A 22,659-nucleotide genomic window follows, 5' to 3' on the forward strand; every position below is an offset into this window, starting at 1 on the left:
TTCACAAATTGTAAGCCACTAAATAAATTCCTCCTTATTAGGATGAATATGTCTCCCCATTTATTTGTCTTTTGATTATGATCCTGTTTTCCTTTTGACAAAACTGATCTTGTGAGAAGACAAAATCCATTTAGTGCTGTTTTGGTGACTGAATAATACTGCTGTGCAGAAAAGAAAAGTCTGTGTCTTCTGGGAACTTTTTCATAGACTCCTCAGAGCAATCCAGATCTATTTTCAAAGAGAGCAGTGCTATGATAAATTCCTAAGGGTTAACTTAAATTCCAGAGATGAAAGCCCGGGGTTTTACACGCCTAACATCTTTCATCCCTCTCCCCCTCTGGCCTTGCTAGCTGTAACATTTCCTTTTATAAAAATCCAATCTCTGGACACTTTGTCTGAGTGATGCTGTACATGACTTGCATTGGTATATTCACAATTTCAAATAAAGTTTCACCCAGTCAATGTTTTTTCACTTCCCATTTTCCTCATAGCTTGTACATTTCAATCAATTATATTGATATACAAATAATGTAAGACTCTACTGCTCACTAACTGCTAATTGTGACCTTGCTAACTTAATTGTAACCTAGATAGTAGAGGTTTCCCGTGATTGTCTAAATTATTATTTTAAGTTTTTTTTAAAAGAAAGATTCCCATAGCATTATAAATGGACCCAATGCAATGTCCTCCATGCCATTTGAAAACAGAGTAGCTGTGAAGGAAGCACAAGGGCAGTGTTTGTGTGTTTGTGCGTGTCTGCTTCTCATGAGGCAGAAGGAATCTCAAGCCACCCCGGCATGAAAGAATCACAAGAGGGCAGACTAGGGCAGTCCAGGCAAGGGATGACTGTCTCCATGTAAACATGGACCCACCAGCCCAGCCATGGCCAACCTGCGGCTCACGAGCTGCATGAGGCTCTTCCCCCCCGGGTGTAGCTCGTAAAGCTGCCCTGTGCACCTGAAAATGGCTTTCTCCTCCCGGCTCCCTGTGCTCACTGGTTCAGGGGAAACTATCCAGCGCAGCCTTTAAAGATGGCGCCAGCCGGGAGGGAGCCTGATGTGGCCAAAAAGCCTCTAAGTGCAGTGGGTTGTGTAGTGGGGTTTTTTTGTTTGTTTTTTAAAGGACAGTCTTTTTGCTTGACATCTTTGCCCCAGCTCTTTGCACTGGATCCACTGATATCTTGGCTCTTTGCCGGAATGATTTGCCCACCCCTGCACTAGCTCCAACATCTCATGTAGTCAGGGTGAAGGGACTATAGCTGATATTCCATCTCTGGGCTAAAAAAGTAGCCAGGGGACCCTAATCCATGACATGGGTCTTCTCTATACTAACCCCAGCCAAAACACAAGTAGCATAGCTAAGTCAACATAATTACCACCTTGTCTTGGGTGCAGTAAGGTCGGCAGCGGCTGCTCTTCCATTGATGCTGGCTATTCTGCTCGTCCTAGTGGAATACCTGCATTGCCAGGAGAGCACTTGGAGACTGATTTATCACGTCTTAGCAGATGTGATGAATCAACAGCTAGTGGATCGATCGCTGCAGCATTGATCCCCAGCATAGTGGAGACAAGCCCTTGCAGGAAGATCTTCACCTCTGTAATCCTCTTTGTCACCCATACAGAGACTGATTTCTCTCACTTTTCAGGCATGGACTGGATTTCACCTTCAACACTTGTGGTACCTGTCCATGGTATCATATTACTATTATGCTCTTTGAGAATAGGAATAGTCCAAGATAGGGAAGACAAAGAATACACAAAGCAACTGTAGAGGAAGGAAGGAGTTGGAGAAATTACTGGTGAGAACAGGCTAGAAGGATTTGGGGAAAAGGACTCTAAGGAAACGAGTGTATTTACTATGGAATGCCTATAGTACTGGATGTATCATATGCAGTATATTAATATGTTAGAGAATGGACTGGATTTCTAACAAGGACTCTTCCATCTTCAAATACAATGATTCTATTTTTTAATATTTTTCTATTAATTTCTGCTGTTATACAGACCTTCTTTGTATGTTTAGTAGTTCACGTCCATATTAAGAAGCATATAAATACTGTTGATTAAAGATTACAATGACTAAAATGTTCATTTATTACGTAGAATCGAGAAAATGTAACCCATGTATGAACAAAAAATCTTTCTTTAAAAAGCAAGTATAACATGTTTTAGCTTCTGCACTGAGGTGGTGAGTGCAAATTAAGGTACTGGAGGGAAATGAGCAATTTCACAACTGCCTCAAGGTTGAATGTGGCCTAGCCTGAGTAGCGAGATTTTTCCACTGAACATATGGTCTGGAAAAGCTTTTACTGAGATAGCCAGGATCCTGAAAACATTAAATACATATATTGTGCTGTTTTCTTAAAACTTATGAGAATTATTTGCATTTCCACAGGTTTGTTTCAGCTCTGGTGTAAGTGGGTGCAGTGCAGTTGAAGTCAGCTATGCATCTATTTATACCAGGACTGAATTTGGCCTAGGGTCTCAATAATAGCTCTTTAGCCTCTAATCCACATTCTGTAAGGAAAACGTTTTTAGTAATGTGTTGCCTTATTCTTTTGGCACGTTTAGATTACAGTTCTTAGTGATAGCATGAAAGTATGATGTATGACATCTTTATGCAGATCATTTCTAATTTTACCTATCTACTTAATTTGTTACACACATAAATGCATTAATCAGTTACAAGTTGTTTTTCTCCCAATCTAATATCTGTTTTTAGTAGCTGATAAGTATTCACTGGAATCAGCTTCCCCATTGACAAAGCATGCAGGGTCCCAGAGCTAGGACTGCAGACTGAGCTAAGACATCTATATAGCCTCTTAGCTCAAGCCCTATGAGCCTGAATCAGCTGGCGTGGGCCAGTCATGGGCATGCAATTGCAATATAGACATACTCTTAGTGTGTGATTGCATTTCAAATGCAGCCTGTATAACATGTCTAAATGCATTTCTATCTGTGTGCTGTACTGAAAGCTATGTACGTTAAGGGCTCATCTTACAGAGACGAGGTATTTACTAATCCAAAGTAGTTTAAAGACCGTGAACTGATCTGCAATAGATTTATAAAGCTTCATTTAAAAAAAACCTCATTTTAGATGGCAGATTGCACATGGGCACATTTTTGTTAAACTATAGGGCCTTTTGTGTTTTGGTTTTTATGAACACAAATTTCCCTCTCCCCATTTTCTTTCTTTTGTGCTTTCTCTTGCAAATTCATAAATGTTTGGCTGTTTAAGATTAGATGGGACTAGTAGGTCATCTTGTGTGATCACCATAGAATTTCAGGAAGTTACACCTGAACCGAGTCCAATAACTTGTAATCAACAAAAATTTAGCTTACAGAAAGAAAGGCAATCTTGTTCAAGTTGAAGATGTTCAACTATGGAGAATACCCCCTCCTTCTCTTGGAGGTTGCCTTAATGGTTAACTACCTTCACTATTAAACATTTGTATGTAATTTCTAATTTGAAATCAGAAATTTCAACTGCCAGTCATTAGTTTTTGCTTTGCCTTTCAGTGCTAGATTAAATAGCCCTTTAATTCCTGGTGTTTTTCTCCCCAGGGTACTTGTACAGAATAATCAAGTCACCACTCAATCACCTATTTGATAACCTTAAATAAATAAAATTCCATAAATATCTCAGTGTAAAGCCTTTTTTTGTAACCCTGAATCATCTTTGTGGTTCTTCTGTGCCTAAGCACTTTCACTGGCTTAAACCAGCTCAATTCTGCCAACTCTTCATCCTTTTATTGATGCCTCACCCCTGAAATCCTATGGATTTCAGCTCTAGTCCTATGGACAGCTTTGAATAAGGTGCTGCTCAATGGCAGTAAGAGGGACAGAATGAGACGTAGTGCCTGATTCTCCTCTCGGGCCAGGTCTACACTATACCCAGAAGGTCGGCTTAAAATATGCAGCTCCAGCTACATAAATAACGTAGCTAGAGTCGTTGTATTTTAAGTAGAGGTTGGCGCCATCTCCACAGCAGCAGGTCAACGGGAAATGCTCTCGTTGACCTTCCTTACTCTTCATGACAGCAAGTAGTACCAGTGCCAATGTGGGAGGCCTCAGTATTGGATTTAGCAGGTCTTTACTAGACCCACTAAATCGAACCCTAGAAGAGCGATCACCAAGGTGTCGATCCTCTGATAAGTGGAGATGTGGCCTTACAGTGGTGAAAATTAGAAGTAAAGCCACTGTAGTCAGTGGAGTAACATGGTACAAAGGAAATAGCCATCAGATCTTCAGAGTATAGATAAGAAACCAATATCTGTAGCTAAAAGATTGTGCATAATATTGACTGGAGTTGGCTCTCATGGTGGAAAATTATTTTCCCTCTAGGTTGAAAAATGATCAGCATGTGCTATAGGATGAGGTCCCATTGAAGGTCACAATTTCAGCTTGACGGGTGCTGGGCTGCCACTTACGAGCTCCCAAAGAGAAATGGCGATGCTATTGGGGGAGGAGGCATGGATAATTCTGAAGTCTGAAGTTTTTTGTAGTGTTTAAACCGTGATCATGCTGCTTTTAATTTACCATTTTATTATTATTTATTAATTAACACTATGCAAACCTCTGTTACATTTTAATAAAAAAGGAAGGTAAAACCAATGCGTGAGCATGGGGAACAAAGTACTAATGAAATCTGTGCTGAGATAAAGGTCTGGAGCAGAAGAGGGGAGTTTCAAGAAACATTAATAGAAAAAATTCAGGGTTGGTGCATGAAAGCATATTTATAATACGGTTCAGTTTTGTCTTCTTTTTAAAGTGCTAATGAATGTGCTTGAAAATGGAGGTTCTCAAGCCGTGCTCCAGAAGGATGTAGTATGGCCCACAGAGTTTTTGATAATGGTCTGCAGAAAGCTGTGTAGTTACATGGCGTGGGTCCTCTTGATTTCCAGTCATTTGGCATTAAAAGAAACAAATAAATAAATAAAGGTCCTAATATTACTTTCCTATGTAAGCCTTTGCTGTAATTGACACATAGGTATTGGACAATCATGAATGGGATCTACTGGCTGAAGAAACCATCCCTGAGATAACTATTCTATTAAGATGTGGTCCACAGAATAGGCTTGAAAAACAGTCTCTGAAAGATTTGCCCTGTTTTAATAGCTTGAAGAAACAGGAGGGAAAAGGTTAATAACCTACAAGAATGTTTTGTTAGAGGCCTAAAGTTTTTGAACAATTGACCAGAATAATTAATACCAAATTAGAGACAGTGGTAAAAAATATAGAGTTCTGACTTGTATCCTTGGATGTGGGTACTGGGCTTCCAGAGCAGATTTTGGCCCTTAGTCATATGGCTCTTCAGTTGTGTTTTGCAATTGAAGGGGGTTAACAAATAAATACATATGAACTCACAGTGGGAGCAGGCCTGTATCTCCCACTTAAGTGGAAATCTAGTTTAATTCACATCTGTTACAGGGGTTTTCCCTCTCTCTCTCTCTCTTTTCTTTTTTTTTTTTAATACTTACTAAAATCTATTTAAAATTGAAACCTCTTAACGTCTTTAGGTTTAGAAATTTCTCAAAAGAACAATTTCTGTTGTGGTTTCCAATATTTTCCAGTGTTGGCTGGGTTGGCTATTCCAGGAAAACAGTGTTTTCTTCTGGATTTAAATATTTCTCCTGGCAGTAAATAAGATTTTTTTTAACTCATTTAGAAACTCCAGAAAAGGTTTTGTTTTGAGTGTTGTTCAAAGCGCCCTAGCATTTATCAAATACACATCAGTTCTAATTCTAGCTAAATTTTTCCCCATTCCTATTCTTTTCTGTGTCTGTGTACATTTTTGTATGTGGATATATGTTCACTCTTTTCGTCAGTAGATACTCTGTAAAGTGATTCTTTAAAATTAATTTAAAAAAATTGGCTATATAATGCATAATTAGTGGCTGCCTTCTGAGCAATATTAGATTAACAAGGAATCGAGGAACAATGTATCTGGCTGATGGCAGATAAAATCAAAGGTGTTGACAGATTCACTTTATCTGTCACAAAAAGAAAAGATCTTGAAGGTTAATTTGATTAGGATACCATAAATCTACCAGATACATATAATCAAGCCATGGTACTGAATTTCATTGTTTGATAAATAAGATGTGCAGTATAATAGAAGTCCATTATTACATGTCTTCAGTCCTTAAATATATTTAATTTTGTATAGCCAGGAAGTAGCTTGGCAAATATATATACACCAGATAATGTGGATTTATAGACTGCCTGTTAAAGATATAAATTTATCCTTAATTTGCTTTGTGGGTCCTGTTTAGTCCTTCCTGAGAGCACTAAAATGGTTGTCTCACATTTTACAGCACATTTGAAAAGCAGTGTAATATGATTTGCACCTGAATTTATATTTCAGATGGGAATTCAAGTTATTACTATTTCTTCCTATTAAAAACATCAGGTCCTGAATATGTTCAACTGAAAATACAGGACTGGCTAACAGTCTTTACCCAAGACTTGTAAGGAATCAATATAGTTCCCATCAGTACAGTAAATTACTTACTGAACCGCTTCCAGTAATCATGATGTACAATTTCTCATTAACCCTGTCCTTCTCTGCACAGAATTGTGTTATTGGCTTAGAATGATGTTTGGTTGGAATAATCTATGGCTCTTAAGAGTAATTAATTCAAAATTTGATTAAAATAAGGTGCACTACAGGTTTACCCAAATACCTTTTTGGAAAGCAGGCTTTGTCTGTACTACACAGCTTTTAGCGATACGCCTGTGCCAATACAGCCATGTTGCTAAAAGTTGAGCAGTGCAGCCACCGTCTGTTGGCTCTCTTGCCAGTAATGTACTTCCACCCCCAATAAGTGGTGGTCATGTTGTCAGGCGATTGCTGCTGCCGACAATGCATTGTTCACACTGGCACTTGCCACAGCAAAACTTTAGTCTTTCGGAGGACAGGGTGGCTAGCACTGAGGATGTTGTTGGAAGACCTAATAGAATAACACAGCGTTTCCAAACTATGGCCGCAGCCCGGTACCGGGCCGCAGGAAAAAAAGTATCGGACCTCAGCGTGGTTGCCGGGGTGCTTGTGTGGCACCGGGTCCCCCAAGCCCTTGGCCAGCCTGGGCAGAGTCTGCAGCCGGATGTTCCAGCTCCCAGCAGAGGTGTAGCTAGGGGAGGTCGGGGGATGGGGGGAGAGAGCTGGCCATCGGAAACAGCACTGGGCGGGGGTATCTGGGTGGGCCAGGGAGATTGGGGGAGGGGCAGCCAGCAAAAGCAGAGCTGGCCGGGGGCGCAGGCGGCTGGCTGGGAGATCGGAAGGAGGAGCAGGGGAGAAACGGCTGCCAGAAGCAGGGCTTCCCTGGGGCATCGGGACTGTCCAGGAGAGATTGGGGGGCCGGCGGAAGCAGGGCTGCCGGGGGACGCGAGGTTGGGGGTAGGGAGCTGGCCTGGGGAAGATTTGGGGGGGAAGGGAAGAAGCAGCCACCAGAAGCAGGGCTGATTGGGGGCAGTGGGGCTGGCCAAGGGAGATTGGGAGGAGAAGCGGGGGAGAACTGGCTGTCCAGGAGGAGGTTGGGGGAAGTGGGGCTGGCTGGAGGCGCAGCGGAGGCAGCGAATCAGCCGGCGGGGAGCGGGACTGACCCAGCCATATGAGAGCTCGGGGCGCTGCCCCCCTTCCCCCCCTCCCACAAAGCATGAGTGAGTCTGGCCCGTGGATTCTATTGTGCCCCCCGCCCCCACCTCCACCCCCTCGAGTAGTTGCGAACTGTCTGGCTGGTAGACACACTCATGCAGTCTGAGCACATTTACCAGCCAGGCAGTTCGAAACTACAAACTGATACATCTAGTAATAATAAAACTTACCTAATGAGAAAATACCAGACATGTTATATGTCTGGTATTTTCTCAGTTTGTTTTTTGTGTGTTTATATTTTTGGGCTGCAAAAAAGAGTACAGGGGAAAAAAAGGGTACCAACTAAAGTAAAAAGTTTGGGAAACCCTGGTCTAACCAGCTTTCTGTCTATCTTACATTCCATTTATCCAAACCATATTCCTTAACTTGCTGGCAAGAATATTGTGAGTGACCATATCAAAAGCTTTGCTAAAACTGGCACGGGGGGTTTTGAGAGGACCAGAATCAACTTATTTGAATATTCATCATTTAATTAATGAATATGCAAACGAATGTTACCAGTCCTCCAAAAGTTCGTGAATGAATTTACTGGTCCCAGTGTCAAAAAGTTTGGGAACCCCTGGAATAACAAATTTAAGAAAGGGGTTTTGGAGAAACTAGGTCATTCTTCCATTGCCATATTGGCAGTACTAACAAAAGCTAAAATTTAGTGTTGTCAGGGTATTAAGTAGACATGACTTTAAGATACAGGATCCAAATTAAGTAAGCAAGTTCCCTCTTTACATGCTAATTTATTGAATATAACTGGCAAGTAGGACTCAGTTTAGTGTTGTGAAAGCTTGAACAAGGTGCTCAAACCTTCACCCAGGTCCCACAAAGCACATACTATTAAGCGTCAAAACATCCCCTCTTTGATAAGATTTTATATTTCTGTGTTAGTTCTTGAATAATATCACGCATGAGCCATTTCTTCTCTCCAACCTTGCCTGATCCTCCAGGCCTGAGCGTCTCTCTGAAAAGAGCTGCTCTCGCACAGGGTGGAGTCTGAGCCCCACCTGTCCTGATGACACCATCAGTAACTACTCCTTTGGTATATATGGTTGTGACTATTTTCTTCCACTATTTGATCTGAGGAAGTGGGTCTGGCCCACGAAAGCTCATCATCTAATAAACCATCTTGTTAGTCTTTAAAGTGCTACATTGTCCTGCATTTTGCTTCAACTACTCCTCCAGAGTTACTGTAATGGGGGCAGCACAAGCTTCTTGTTGCACAGCTCTGTCAAATCAAATTTCTCTCAATTAGATACACAGAACATTCCTTGGGTAGACTAGATTTCTCCACAAAAAATGTATGTGTTCTTTACTCTTGCCAGCTACCTACACCAGCATTAGCAGTTCAATACCAGCCTCCAATAGGGATGAAGCTATTAACAAGCTGCCAGCTCTAGTGTTTAGGATAGACCTATGAAACAATTTCCTCCTCCTTTCTCCAAAAGTAACCAAGTCCTGTCCACCGTAATCATACCACTGAATTCAAGGCAAGACCTGGGAACTGGGGCAAAGGATTAATCAAATGGTTCATGTGATTGTGCCCCTAAGTTAACTGACTCACTTTACATAACAAGCATGTTGAGTTTTTTGAATTCTCCTTGCTCAGCTTCCTGCTGCAGAAGTGGAGTCAGAGGCTTGTTCCTTACAATTTGTCAGTCTTTACATCTGGGCGGTTTAAGGCTATCTTGGCAAGAACATACCTTGAATACAAGCTCAGACAATCCAAAGGGAGATGAGCCATCTCCAACTAATCCATGATGGAACAAAAAGCTTGTTTTTACGTGCTGAGTTGAGAGGGAGCAAATACTAGCCCACACGGGCACAGTGGAAGGCTATGATTGGTTTCTTTAAGTAGAACCAGATTTGCAAACATGTTTTTCAAACTAATGAGGTAAGTATGGGCACAGTTTGTATGATATTTGCTCTGCACAAAAACTTACTATCAATTAACAAGGAATATTCATCATATCATATATCAATAATCACTTTGCAAATTACATGGTACAGTGTGTGAATTTAAACTAATTTATCACCTGGATAATTTAGGCATCTTAATATACCTTGTACCACACAGAGTTACTGAGAGGGAGGCAAGAGATCACCTTAGTGAGTGGGAATTCTGCATGTTTTAGGGCTGCAGGATTGTCCAGTGAATTGCAGCTGAGTATGTCCAGAAAGCCTGCTTAAGTCAGGTTCCTATACAAGGGGGAACATTTATAAAAGGCCTTACACAAACCTACTCCGCCTGCATGTCTGCTTTCATTTCTTACTGCTTCCCTATCAATTCTCTCCACTCAGCTAAAAACTGCTCCATATTGCTTTCTTTATTTCCTTTTCTAATTAACTTTCAGGTCTTCTTTCATGCTGTCCCACATATACAGCTAACATAATCTTCCTTTGCAAATGCACTCTCTTTCGTCACTCAAATCCCTCTTTAAACCCTGCAACTAGACCTTGGCTGGGTGATGCCTACAGTGAGGAGAGGCGGAGAGAATCCAACACACTAGAGATAACCTTACATTTCAAACTATATTAAAGTAAAACCTCAGAAATTTGTCAGGAATAAGAATGTCAATAATAGACTAATAATATAAAGTAGCATTAAATACTCGCCAAGGAAAATAATAACTAAATTATCACCACAATAGAGACATTGTCACCCGAAGAGGGAATCAGTTTCTCTTTCTGTTGCAAAATACTATTTTTCTCTTGGTTTTCCCACCTTTGCCTCTTCCAGCTTCTGATGTTCCTTGGCTTCAATGCTGCAACAACTGTACTAATGTGCAACAGGACCACTTGCGAACAACAGTGTTTCACCTGGCTCAGTCTCTCAAATCATTTTAGGTAAAAATGCTGTCACTAATCCATTATTGAAACACACCACCCTCCTTTTAGTTTATTTGCTAAATTAACTTTACCCTCTGTTCTCTCAGTCTGATCTTTGTGAAGGGTATAAGCTCCTTAGGACAGGGATCATCCCTTTCATTTTGTTCCTAATAAAAGTCCAAGTACACTGGTGGTTGAGGTAGGAAACATACTCAAATGAGAAATAAATATTTTCCATAGAAGAAAAATATTAAAAGCTATAACTGTTGGTAATGTAGCTGTCCAGATTTGGAGGATCTCCATGAACTCCTTCTACCTAGACACATTATTATGTACTGTAACTCTCTGCCCAAGGATGACAGGGATACTGGCATTTTTTTCACTGGGGACTTCAATTTTTTCTTGCTTTCACTTGCCAGACTGGCATTGCAGACTTCATTCTTAGACTGTTGAACGTCCTTTGTAAATCGCTTTGAGATGTCTTGGAATGATAAGGTGCTACAACAATTGAAGTTGTTATTACTGTCTCTTTAACTTGGGGGAATTTGATGACTGGCATTGATCTGTATGATGCTAATTTCCATATTGTGGTATAACATTAACCCACAGAAGTTCTTTGGTTTATGATTTCACAGAAAGGTTTTCTGGACAAAGAATTATCCTTAGTGTTAAGGAGTATCCCCCACAAAACTGAGACAAAGTACATGAATTATTGTCCTATTCTAGATAGATATATACAGGCAGTCCCCGGGTTACGTACAAGATAGGGAATGTAGGTTTGTTCTTAAGTTGAATTTGTACATAAGTTGGAACTGGTGTCCAGATTCAGCCGCGGCTGAAACTGACCAGCGGCTGACTACAGGAAGCCCGAGGCAGAGTTGCTCTGCCCCGGGCTTCCTGGAATCAGCCGCTGATCAGTTTCAACAGCAGCTGAATCTGGACACCTGGGACAGAGCAGCTGGGGCGCTGCCGGGTAGGTCCCCGCAGTGCCGCACCTCGGCGCTGCGGGGACCAACCCGGCAGCACCCCAGCTGCTCTACCCCAGGTGTCCCCAAGTCAGCTGCTGCTGAAACTGATCAGCGGCTGATTCCAGGAAGCCCGGGGCAGAGCAACTCTGCCTCGGGCTTCCTGTAGTCAGCCGCTGGTCAGTTTCAGCAGCGGCTGACTTGGGGACACCTGGGGCAGAGCAGCTGGAGTGTGCTGCTGGGCTGGTCCAGTAGCACCGCTCCTCAGCGCTACTGGACCAACCCGGAAGCACCCCAGCTGCTCTGCCTCAGGCATCCGCCAGAAAAGCCTGGTCTGCTGGGGGGGGGGGGGCACACTAGCTGCGCACCCCCCCCCCCAGCAGACCAGGGAGACGCGGGCGGCAGGACCGAGACGCGCCGCGGTCCCGCCGCCTGGATCCTCCGCGGCTTTGCTCCAGGTCTCCCTGGTCTGCTGGGGGGGCCCCCCCAGCAGACCAGGGAGATGCGGAGCAGCTTTTCTCGCCCCGGAGGACGCGGGCAGCGGGACTGCGGCGTGTCTGGGCGGTCCCGCCGCCCACGTCCTCCGGGCCAAGAAAAGCCCCATTCGTAAGTATGGATCCGACATATGTCGGATCCACATAACTCGGGAACTGCCAGTACACACACACACACCTCTGTCGATGATTTTGATAATGTTAATATATGACAAATAGAATCTGTAATGCTACAGCCCATATTCTTCATAGTAATATTATCATGCATAATCAGAATGTATTTTATGCAAGATAATTCATGTAAGGTGTCATTGGAACGGTTACGATTTACTGAATATTATCTTATTTGTAGTCATGTATTTTCGTATCTGAAGTTAGGAATGTTGACTGTGTATCTGTATTTTATGATGTAATTCTTGGGCAACTCCCAGTAGGCAAGAGGCTCTCAGACTAAATGACTGCCTGAGAAGGGCCCATTGAAGTTGGATGGCCCATCAGGGGAATATTTAGCTCACGATGGACCATTGAAGACACCCAACTGCATCTAATGGACTTCCCTGTAAACTTTCTAACTAAAGTATGTGTAATGGTCTCTGTCTTGGAATACCAGTATTTTTCCACTGGCTAGCATGGAAACTAAGGATGTTGCTGTATAGTCAACTATATGTTTAACTGATAAGCCGAGCCAGCAGTGCAGGATGGCAGGGGTTTCCTCCGGGAGTCGGGCTGGATTGCACTGGCTGCCGGTCCCGCCCCCAGGGACTCTTCAATAGTTGTGTAACCGATAAGAATTCATGCAGTTATTCAACTATTCAATAACCTGATCTCTAACATCCCTCATGGAAACTAAATTTGGAGACAAACAATTCCCACCATATGCAGAAGCTATTTAAGGCTGGAGAGTGATATCAATGAAGTTCTTCACTGACGCCCCACCCAATGAGGGGGTGGGCAAGAAAATGAAGGAGGTTTGCCAGGGTTAGCCCTTGGCAGGCTGCCACACCTGTATTTACCTGTGTCTCCACAGATACGGATGCTTGCAGCTCCCATTGGCCACCGACTGCCATTCCCAGCCAATGGGAGCTGCAGTAAGTGGTGCAAACCAGGACACCGCTTCCTGCAGCTCCCTTTGGCCAGGAACGGTGATCTGTGCCCAATGGGAGCTAAAAACACCTGTACCTGCAGAGATGCAGGTAAGTACAGAGTTGGGAGCTGCAAACTGCATCCAGCCCATGGGCCATTTATTGCTCTCTGCTGCTCTAGGAAACACTTAAGGAAAAGAGACTGAACTGGGGAAAGTGCTGAATCCAGGCCAAGGAGACTTCTGGTAAATGATATACTAAGGTTTCTAAGGTGCAAGCTGGCATAGCTTTCCCCTTAAGCTGCAGATTGCTTGCATCATCATTTAGGGTGGGAATTTGCTATTTGTATTTAATCTATGTAGTTTATTAAAGTTAGTTTTGCATATTTCCTACATAATCTGCTTTAATCGGATTTCTATCTCTTATAATCGCTTACAATCTATCTGTTGTAGTTAATAAGCTTCTTTTTGTATAAAATCAGTGTGTGGAAATCAGAACTTGGACCAGAAAACTGTTGTATATTTTCTCTCCACATTGAGGGAGGGTTGAATTTCATGAGCTTATGCAATACAGTTCTCTGTGCAATACAGAACAGTATAATTTAGGGCTCCAAGTGTAACGTGACTTAGTAATTGGTAAGTGCCTTAGTTGTGCCATCCCATACAGGGGCTGGTTAAAGACCCTGTGTGCATTTGTGTGTAAAAACAACTAGTCCTGTGGCACTTTAAGACTAACACATTTATTTGGACATAAGCTTTTGCGATCTGGAGGCCACTTCGTCAGATGTATGAAATGGAAATTTCAGTTTGGCAGGTATATACACATGCAAAGATGGGTGTGTTACATTAACTGAAGTTAGCCCCAGTGTGACTTAGTGCTTATATACTAGCACTGACCTGGAGAGGCAAGGACCCCTTTGGAAAAGAGAGAAGGGCTTCAGTATGCTGTGGGGCTCAATGCTTGGCCTAACAACTAACACCAATACTTCAGGGGTAAAAGAATCAGGAAAGTGTTTTCCTCCCATAAGATAAAGGAATTGGAAGCACCACCATTGCCATGGTTTCACCTTGTCCTAACAGTCTTATGTCTGTGAATTTTGCCTGGGCTGCACTATGGGCAGGGCCATGCCAAATTCACAGCCATGAAAAATGCCTCACAGGCCGTCAAATCTGGTCTTCAGCATCCTTTACCCTACACTATACAGGTTTCATGAGGGAGACCAGTTTTTCTCATACTTTGGGTCCTGATCCAAAAGGGAGTTTCGGGGGGTCAAAAGGTCATTTTAGGGAGGTCACAGTATTGTCACCTTTACTTCTGCACTGCCTTCAGAGCCAGGCAGTGAGAGAGCAGCAGTTGGCCAGGTGCCCAGCTGTGAAGGCAACGTCCCCTTAGCAACAGCGCAGAAGTAAAGGTGGCAATACCATTACCATAACTTCTGCACTGCCGCCAGAGGCAGCTCTGCCTTTAGAGCTGGTCTCCTGGCCAGCAGCTACTGTTCTCTAGCTGCCCAGCGCTGATGGCAGCACAACCACCACCAACAGTGTAGAAGTTAAGGGCAGCAGCGCTGCAATGCCCCGCCCCCTTCCCCCCACCATAACTTTTGCACACCTTCCCCCTCCCCCCCACAAACACAGACACACAAGTTGCTGGTCAAAGGGATCTTGGGGAGAGCAGAGTGTGGTAGTGTTGTTCAGAGGCATCCAGGGAATCGTTGCTATCTCCTCCTAAGCCAGTCTAATTCTGCTACAAACTATGATACCGCAACATGCCTGAGACAGTTAGAACTTACCAAACTCATTTTCACAGTGATGTAAAACTAAGATTCTGCATCTGGCTCACTGGAGTAGAAATTGATTAACTCACCAAGTCAGAGATCCCTCTTGCATTGTAGAGCTAGTCTAGAATGAATCGGATAGTTTCACCGCTGAGGACTTCAGCTCAGCAAACCTCATTTTATCTGCTAGAACGAGGTTACTACATCAGTGGAAATCCTTGGATGATTTTTCTCCTTTTTACTTTTGGATCTAGGCCGTGCATTGCTGAGGCTTACTGACAAGAAGCTTGAACGAATGGGGATTGCCCAGGAGAGCCTACGGCAGCACATTTTGCAGCAGGTGCTTCAGCTGAAAGTGAGAGAAGAAGTCCGAAATCTTCAGTTACTGACACAAGGTATGAAATAATTTCAGTGTGGGCCAATAAAGGGTCAGTGAAGAGCAGTCGGAGATCATCAGCTACTGGCTGGGTGTTCAAATAAAGATGATAAAAGGCAAATTGATGTTCCCCAGCAAGAAATGGTTCACGAAGATCTCATCGACTCCAAATACTTTCCCAGTGGGCTAAAAAAGGTGAATATGCACATAAATAAAAAGGTATGTTAAGATGACTGTTGGCATGGTGAGAGTACAGTTTGATCTACAGCTTGATGGGATTCTCACTTAAATGCCTATTTACCTACGACAAAAATAACTTGTCTGTATTAAAGGAGCAAATAATATAAAGCCATCTGTCTTTGCAGACATTGAACATTTGCATTAATTGTTTACTCTCACCATTGGATAAAAAGCGTAATCTAGTAATCTCTTAACATAAGAGAGGTTGGAGAGAATAACCTGCTAGGCATCTGAAAAATATAAAAATCCTGATTTTGCTTTCCCAGTAGGATGACTCCAATGATTGTATTAGAATCGTTCCTAATTTATACCAGTGGAAGTTAAAGCAGAATCAGATTGTCATGTCTGGGTGGGGGGGAGAGTGAGAGGAGAGGGGTCTGAGAGAGAGATGGATGGAGAGATGGATTTAACCACAACAAAAAAAATCCTGGACTTGCCTTATTAGCACTATTGAGGCATTACTGTAGTACTATGGACTAGAGCAGACACTGTACTCACAATGTAAAGTGATGGTTACGCATCTTTTAATATAGATCTTGTAAAATGTGGTCTGATAATCCAGCCAGATAATTTCTGAGATGTTCTGGTTTAGTGCCCATTTTCTGTCAATGCATATGAAAAGAAATATTATTAAAATATAGGGTATGCACTGAAGAGCACTGTATTTTATATTCAATATTATGTAGCTGACAAAACGGAGCTTACTGTATTGGGAAGGAATGTATTGGTTAGTCCAGTAACTGCCTTTAGACAGGAAGAGCCTTTTACTCCAAATGAACTGTTCCTTCAGCTTTGGATGGCCAGGGGCCATAGATCTAGGGTTTTCCCTGTCCACTCATGCTTTGCCTGCATCCCCCTGGACTTGTTGTGGCACTGCAGGTGTGTTGCACTTGGTGTCACCCCAGACAGTTACCTGATGAGCTCAACCCCTCTCTGCAACATCTTGTTTATTCATTTACTCTCTGTGGAATAACTCGCTTATTTCGCTGCTCATTCTGAGTTCATGGAAGTGTCTTGGTTAGTTTGCTCTCCTACTCCAGAGCTCCCAGCCCTCCCGGAGGTGGTCTGTCTGTGCTTTGGGCAATCCCTCTCCTTAAGACTGGAGCCATTTAGCTCTCCACAGTGGAGCTGGTGTTGTGCTTTAGGTCAACTGTAAAGCCTCAGGCAGCTTCTCTTTCTCCTGGCCCTTTTACCAATCAGTCCTTCCGCTCTCAAGCTGGAGCGTTCAACAGGCAGAACTTCCCTTGCTGCTGTCTTCTGTTTGTTTACTCAGGGCCCTGCAAGCATATGCCCTGCTATGAAAGGAGAAGGCAGAATTTATGTTGACCCCTTTCTCCTGCTCATTCTTTATTGGCTGGGTGAGAAGAGAGCCTTGCCTCACCTTCTCTGTAAAACACTAGGTCCCAGACCCTTGAAGACATATCAGCAGAATTCCTTCTAGATGTTGCTTCTTTCTAGGATCCATTTCCTCTCTCTCTGGTTCCTCTCTCCAAACTCTTAACTCTGTGTGACAGAGAGGACTGTGCAGTAGGCAATTGTAATAAGGAACTGGTACCAAAGATCCTCAGATGTTTAGAGGTCCACCTCTTCCTCAGCAAGTCACCTCTTCAAACCATTGCTTGCCAATTTCCACCCCGTCTCAACCTGTCTCATTAGTGGGAATGTGATTTGAGAGGTTGTAGCTCAATACCAGGCATTTTGAGCTAAGAGCTAACCTGGTTCAAAATGTTTTAAATCAGTGGATCATTAATGCTCCATGTATTCTGAGCTGGAATTAAGCTCCCTATATATGAATATAGGCAAGCAACACGGGAATGCAGGGGCAAGATTAGAAAGGCAAAGGCACAACATGAGATCAAACTAGCTACAGGCATAAAGGGAAACAAGAAGACCTTTTATAAATACACTAAAAGCAAGAGGAAGACCAAGGACAGGGTAGGCCCACTGCTCAGTGAGGAGGGAGAAGCAGTAACAGGAAACTTGGAAATGGCGGAGATGCTCAATGCCTTCTTTGTTTCGGTCTTCACCGAGAAGTCTGGAGGTGTGCCTAACGTAGTGAATACAAGCTGAGAGAGGGTAAGTTAAGAAGATAGGATACACAAAGAACAAGTTAAAAATCACTTAGGAAAGTTAGATGTCAGCAAGTCACCAGGTCCTGATGAAATGCATCCCAGGATACTCAAGGAGCTGATAGAGGAGGTATCTGAGCCTTTAGCTATGATCTTTGAAAAATCATGGAAGACAGGGGAGATACCAGAAGACTGGAAAAGGGCAAATATTGTGCCCATCTATAAAAAGGGGAATAAGAACAACCCAGGAAACTACAGACTGGTCAGTTTAACGTCTGTCCCAGGGAAGATAATGGAGCAGGTAATTAAGGAAATCATATGCAAACACTTGGAAGGTAATAAAGTGATAGGGAATAGCCAGCATGGGTTTGTGAAGAACAAGTCATGCCAAACTAATCTGATAGCTTTCTTTGATAGGATAACGAGCCTTGTGGATACATACATACAAGATGGGAAGCGACTGTCTAGGAAGGAGCATGGCGGAAAGGGATCTAGGGGTCATAGTGGACCACAAGTTGAATATGAGTCAACAGTGTGATGCTGTTGCTAAAAAAGCAAATATGATTCTAGGTTGTATCAACAGGTGTGTTGTAAGCAAAATTTGTGAAGTCATTCTGCCGCTCTACTCTGCACTAGTTAGGCCTCAGCTGGAGTACTGTGTCCAGTTCTGGGCGCCACATTTCAAGAAAGATGTGGAGAAATTGGAAAGGGTACAGAGAAGAGCGACAAGAATGATTAAAGGTCTAGAGAACATGACCTATGAAGCCAGGCTTCATGAACTGGGCTTGTTTAGTTTGGAAAAAAGAAGATTAAGGGGGGACATGATAGCGGTTTTCAAAAATCTAAAAGGGTGTCACAAGGAGGAAGGAGAAAATTTGTTCCTCTTGGTTTCTGAGGACAGGACAAGGAGTAATGGGCTTAAAGTGCAGCAAGGGAGGTTTAGATTGGACATTAGGAAAAAATTCCTAACTGTCAGGGTGGTCAAATATTGGAATAAATTGCTGAGGGAGGTGGTGGAATCTCCCTCTCTGGAGATATTTAAGAACAGGTTAGATAGACATCTGTCAGGGATGGTGTAGACGGAGCTTGGTCCTGCCTTGAGGGCGGGGGGCTGGACTCGATGACCTCTCGAGGTCCCTTCCAGTCCTATGATTCTATGATCTTGAGGCAAGACACTCACAAGAACTCTCATCCAGCTAGCTGAAAATGAGTGAAAATGGCAGTGCGAGTCGGGGGTGGGCTAGTTGGCCCAGTATGTCCTTGGGGAAGCTGGCCTCCCCTGCCTCTTCTAGGGCCATGGACTTGAGCACACAAGTTGAATGAGAGCTAGCACAAATATGTCTCCTTAAGCTTCACCCATCCCCTGCTTGAAGTGTAGCTATAATACAAACAGTGCCCCATAGACATTTTCACTAAATTTTCAGCATGCTAGCTGGATGAGAGCTCTTGCGAGTGTCTCCTCAAGATAGGAGCTTAATTCCAGCTCAGAATGTAGCCATACCTATAATGACTAATGGGTGTTGTAGGCTTGTCTGAGACTGTACCGTAGTGGCTCCACCAGGAGGTGGCAGATCAACTGGTGGTATCAGCCATCCAGAGTCAATCAGTAATGATTGACGTGCCAAATGATTTCATGGGGCACCCTCTAAGATTTTAGCCTGTTGCTCATGCCGTTGAGGATACTTATGCAGCCTTTGGTAAAAATCGCATATAAACACAGGATAGAATGTCGTGAATCTGCTGATAGATAAATGCAAATCTCATCCTCGGCAGGCATCTGTGTAATTTGGTCTCTGCCTTGGGGCCTTATGTAGACAATGCAACCCACTGGATGCCCCCTTATTGTCAACATAGAGAGTCTTACTGGTATGTAAGAATCATCATTATGAAGAGGTTCCCCCAATTGCTTGGTGAAAGCAATATATTTGGAAGTGGTCAGATTAAGGATTGTGATGTGATTTTTTTTTTCAGTGCACATTTTATACAGAACACCCTGTGTCTGTTGGATAGTCAGCAAAATTAGTTTGCTCCTCCTTCCCCCAACTGCCCACTTTTCTCAGGCTGTGTCTAAATTTATCCTGCAATAGCTTAGCAACAGAAGTGCATACCTTTCATAACCACGAGCCCTTATTAAAGTAAAGCCCTCTTAGTACTTGGTCTACCAGAGATTCTTGTGTGTAGCTGTTAGGGAATTCAGAGCACACCTTTATCCTGATGGTGAATCAGTGCTCAGATACTTTCTGCTTCTTAGGGATTCCATCTCCATACCTTAGGTCAGAAGGTGACCAGGGTTATCCTGCGGTGGCCTCTGGAGTTTGAAGTTATTCTGGATAATTGGTGTGAAGGAGAAATGTTACCTCGTTGCATAGTTTGGATGCTACTCAAAGGAAGGAGGCAGGGTATATTGTTAATGGACCCCTGCCTGAAGTCAAGATCACAGGCTGGCCTATGAGGAGTCAGATCCTAATCTAAAACAGTTCCATTCACTTCAGTGGACTTTCAATCTGATCCTGATTGGATGAGGGTAGAATCAAAGAACAGTGAAGATTAAAATGAATCATTACATCATATTTATATAGAATGTAATTTATTTTTAGAAGTGTTTGTTTCATCTGCCTTCCATGTAGAAAGTTCATATTTAAATTTTGCTGGCCAGATAGCAATTTAACTATGTACAGTCTTCCTCCAAACTTCTGTTATGGTAACTTACTTGCAAACTCATTTCACACTCTTGTCTTTCAATGCATGCTATCCAGGCTGTGCTGGAGATCTGACCGCAGCGGTATTATGTGATTGTGTAATTGAAGGCTGTATCTTGAATTTCAGTGGGACTATTCTTGTGAGTTCGGGCTGCGTGAATGGGCCCATTATCAGCAGAAATGTTATCCTGACCTCCACTGGAGTAGAAGGGCTTCTTCACCTGACTGAGCTTCTCTGCAAGAAACCCAGTGAGGTCATGAAACTAATTTGACAATATATCTGCAGATGTCTCATGGGGAGAGCTTCTCAGAGCTGGAATAATCATTATTATATTGTTTCATCCTTAATCTTGATTCATAAGAACCACAAAACCACCCCTTACATAACTACACAGGGATGGTATGAAGCTAATTTTGGATTTTCAACGCTAGTCCATCTCATAGTGGCACAGAGAGAGCATATCCCCTTAGTATTGGCATATCAGATTTATATGGAATGCTGTGATTTTGAACAAAATGTTTTTAGACAGGGATCTGCTAATGGTATTTGCATTTGGGTTCTGTGTCATACCTGCATTCTGCATAATGTTAAGGTGACATTGTGCCCATTTATAAGTCGCTCTGAGAGTTTCAAATTGGGCTAAGTGCTACTTGAAGTTAACCAGCCGATCACAGAAATTGATGCTAATTCTGCAAGAAGATTTCCCCTGGTGACAAAATAAGTTAAATTAAGGCCATATGCCTCATTATAAGGGATTGCTGCTATTGAGGCTTGCTGGCATTACACCGTCAGTGAATGCTTCATCTGTGCTGGTGCTCAGCTTGTATAGAGGGTATGTGTACATTGTTAACCAAGCTAAATTATTCACATTTATGAATAAACATTATTATATCCTCAACCCGTGCTAAGGACTAGTCCAGTTCCAAATCTACTGAGGTATCCTCGTCCGCATTAGAGTAATTTAATTTACCCTAAAATACCTCTTATCTTTTGGGGGGACAGGAAAACTGCTGCCCGATGATGGGTTTATCTTCCCAAAATGGCTTTTGATAAACTCTCAGAATTTTTCCTTCTGTGCTAGAAAATAAAATCCAGATTTTAAGAGCTTTGTGACATTTTGAGCCCTTGGATAACAGCATAAAGGGAGCAATGATCAAACCCCAAAAGATTCAGCTGTTTGTTTTCCTTTGGATGTGAAAATATTGGAGGATCTCATACTATTTTCCCTACTTTCTTGCTGGTGGGGAAGGCCTCCTAGCATGTGGAGACTCCAATCAATTACCAGTTTCCTCTTTGAAGAAACCCCATTCAGCTTCCTTTCCTTTCTCCTTCTCTTCCTCTGAAACTCCAGCATCGATTAGGAAATTAGATGAACTCAGGACTTCTTTTCCCCCTCACTCCACAATTTACTTGCATCACCATATTGTGGGAAGTTCCATATTCTTTATCCACTCTCCCCAGACAAAGTAGGCTTGGACACTAGACTCACTTGTTGACCCTTTCTGAATTTCACACAAGAAAGATTCCCAACTTGTGATGCCTCTACATGTACCGCATGCTTAGAGCTGCTCACCCTAGGGCATCACGCTCATGATGTAACAGGAGCAGGCCATGTTTGGCCATTAGAAGGTTAGAGGACTATAGAGAAAGTAAACTGATTTAGCTCACACTGTTGCATGCCCAGTGTTTGTGTTCTTCTTACCTGAAATAGGAGTCTGAAAAAAAAGTCCCACATAAGAAGTCTGAAAATAAGGGGAGATAGATGAGGAAGAATGCTTGGATGGAAAGGAGGAGACTACATATGTGGCAGTTCATTCAGATATTTCTTTCTTTCTCTTCACCATCTAGACTATGGATGTTCATTAGTTCCTTGACAGCCCTAATCAACTTGTACTGCCAGAGAGGGGGCATTATGCTGTCATCCATGTCCACAAGGCAAGTCACTGAAGACAGGGATTAAAGATCCCTGGTGTTACACTTGAAAGATCTCTGATAGTATTTCTCCAAAAGGCCAGTCTATTATTTTCTTCCCCATCAGGAGTCCGAACACCTGGGGAATCCTGGATTCCTTTCACCTGAGGGTTTTGTTTTTCTTCCTTTTAGGATACAGCAGCAGATGTTGCTATTGTCATAAGTTCGGGTAGGGTATTTACTAGCCTTCCTGGACTGTGGCCTATAGATAGGAAACACATAACACTTGTGGAATCTTGTTTTCATGTCTGTGTTTCGTTGTCCCTGGCATTGCATTATTTGAATTGCATGACAATCCTTTTTCCTCTGTTACTATGTGTCCCCCTTCTTTTGTTATCATTATCCTGTCCTGACCTTGTTCTTTTCCATCACCCCAAACAAACAATTCCTACTACAGTCAGGAAGGGCCTTGTTTCTATGCAAATGCTTCCTGCATATGTTGCATGCATGGCATCTCTCCAAAAAAACCTTGATGTTTCAGTGAAGCTGACACAAACCCAGTTCCCTAGATTTTT

General features: G+C 42.8%; 1 protein-coding gene across 8 annotated transcripts in view; it reads left to right on the top strand.

Moving 5' to 3' along the window:
- SAMD12 (sterile alpha motif domain containing 12) overlaps positions 1-22,659 on the top strand; it is a 237,804-nt gene that overhangs the window by 104,084 nt on the left and 111,061 nt on the right. For all 8 annotated transcript variants that reach the window (XR_012901249.1, XM_075920194.1, XM_075920193.1 and 5 more), the window contains one exon: positions 15,043-15,183. Coding sequence is in view for 7 of the 8 variants with exons in the window: in XM_075920194.1 (XP_075776309.1) it covers positions 15,043-15,183 (141 nt within the window). In the remaining variant the exon portion in view is untranslated. The remainder of the gene's footprint in view (positions 1-15,042; positions 15,184-22,659) is intronic.

This window comes from Pelodiscus sinensis, chromosome 2 (assembly GCF_049634645.1).
Source record: "Pelodiscus sinensis isolate JC-2024 chromosome 2, ASM4963464v1, whole genome shotgun sequence".
Taxonomy (NCBI): Eukaryota; Metazoa; Chordata; order Testudines; family Trionychidae; genus Pelodiscus; species Pelodiscus sinensis.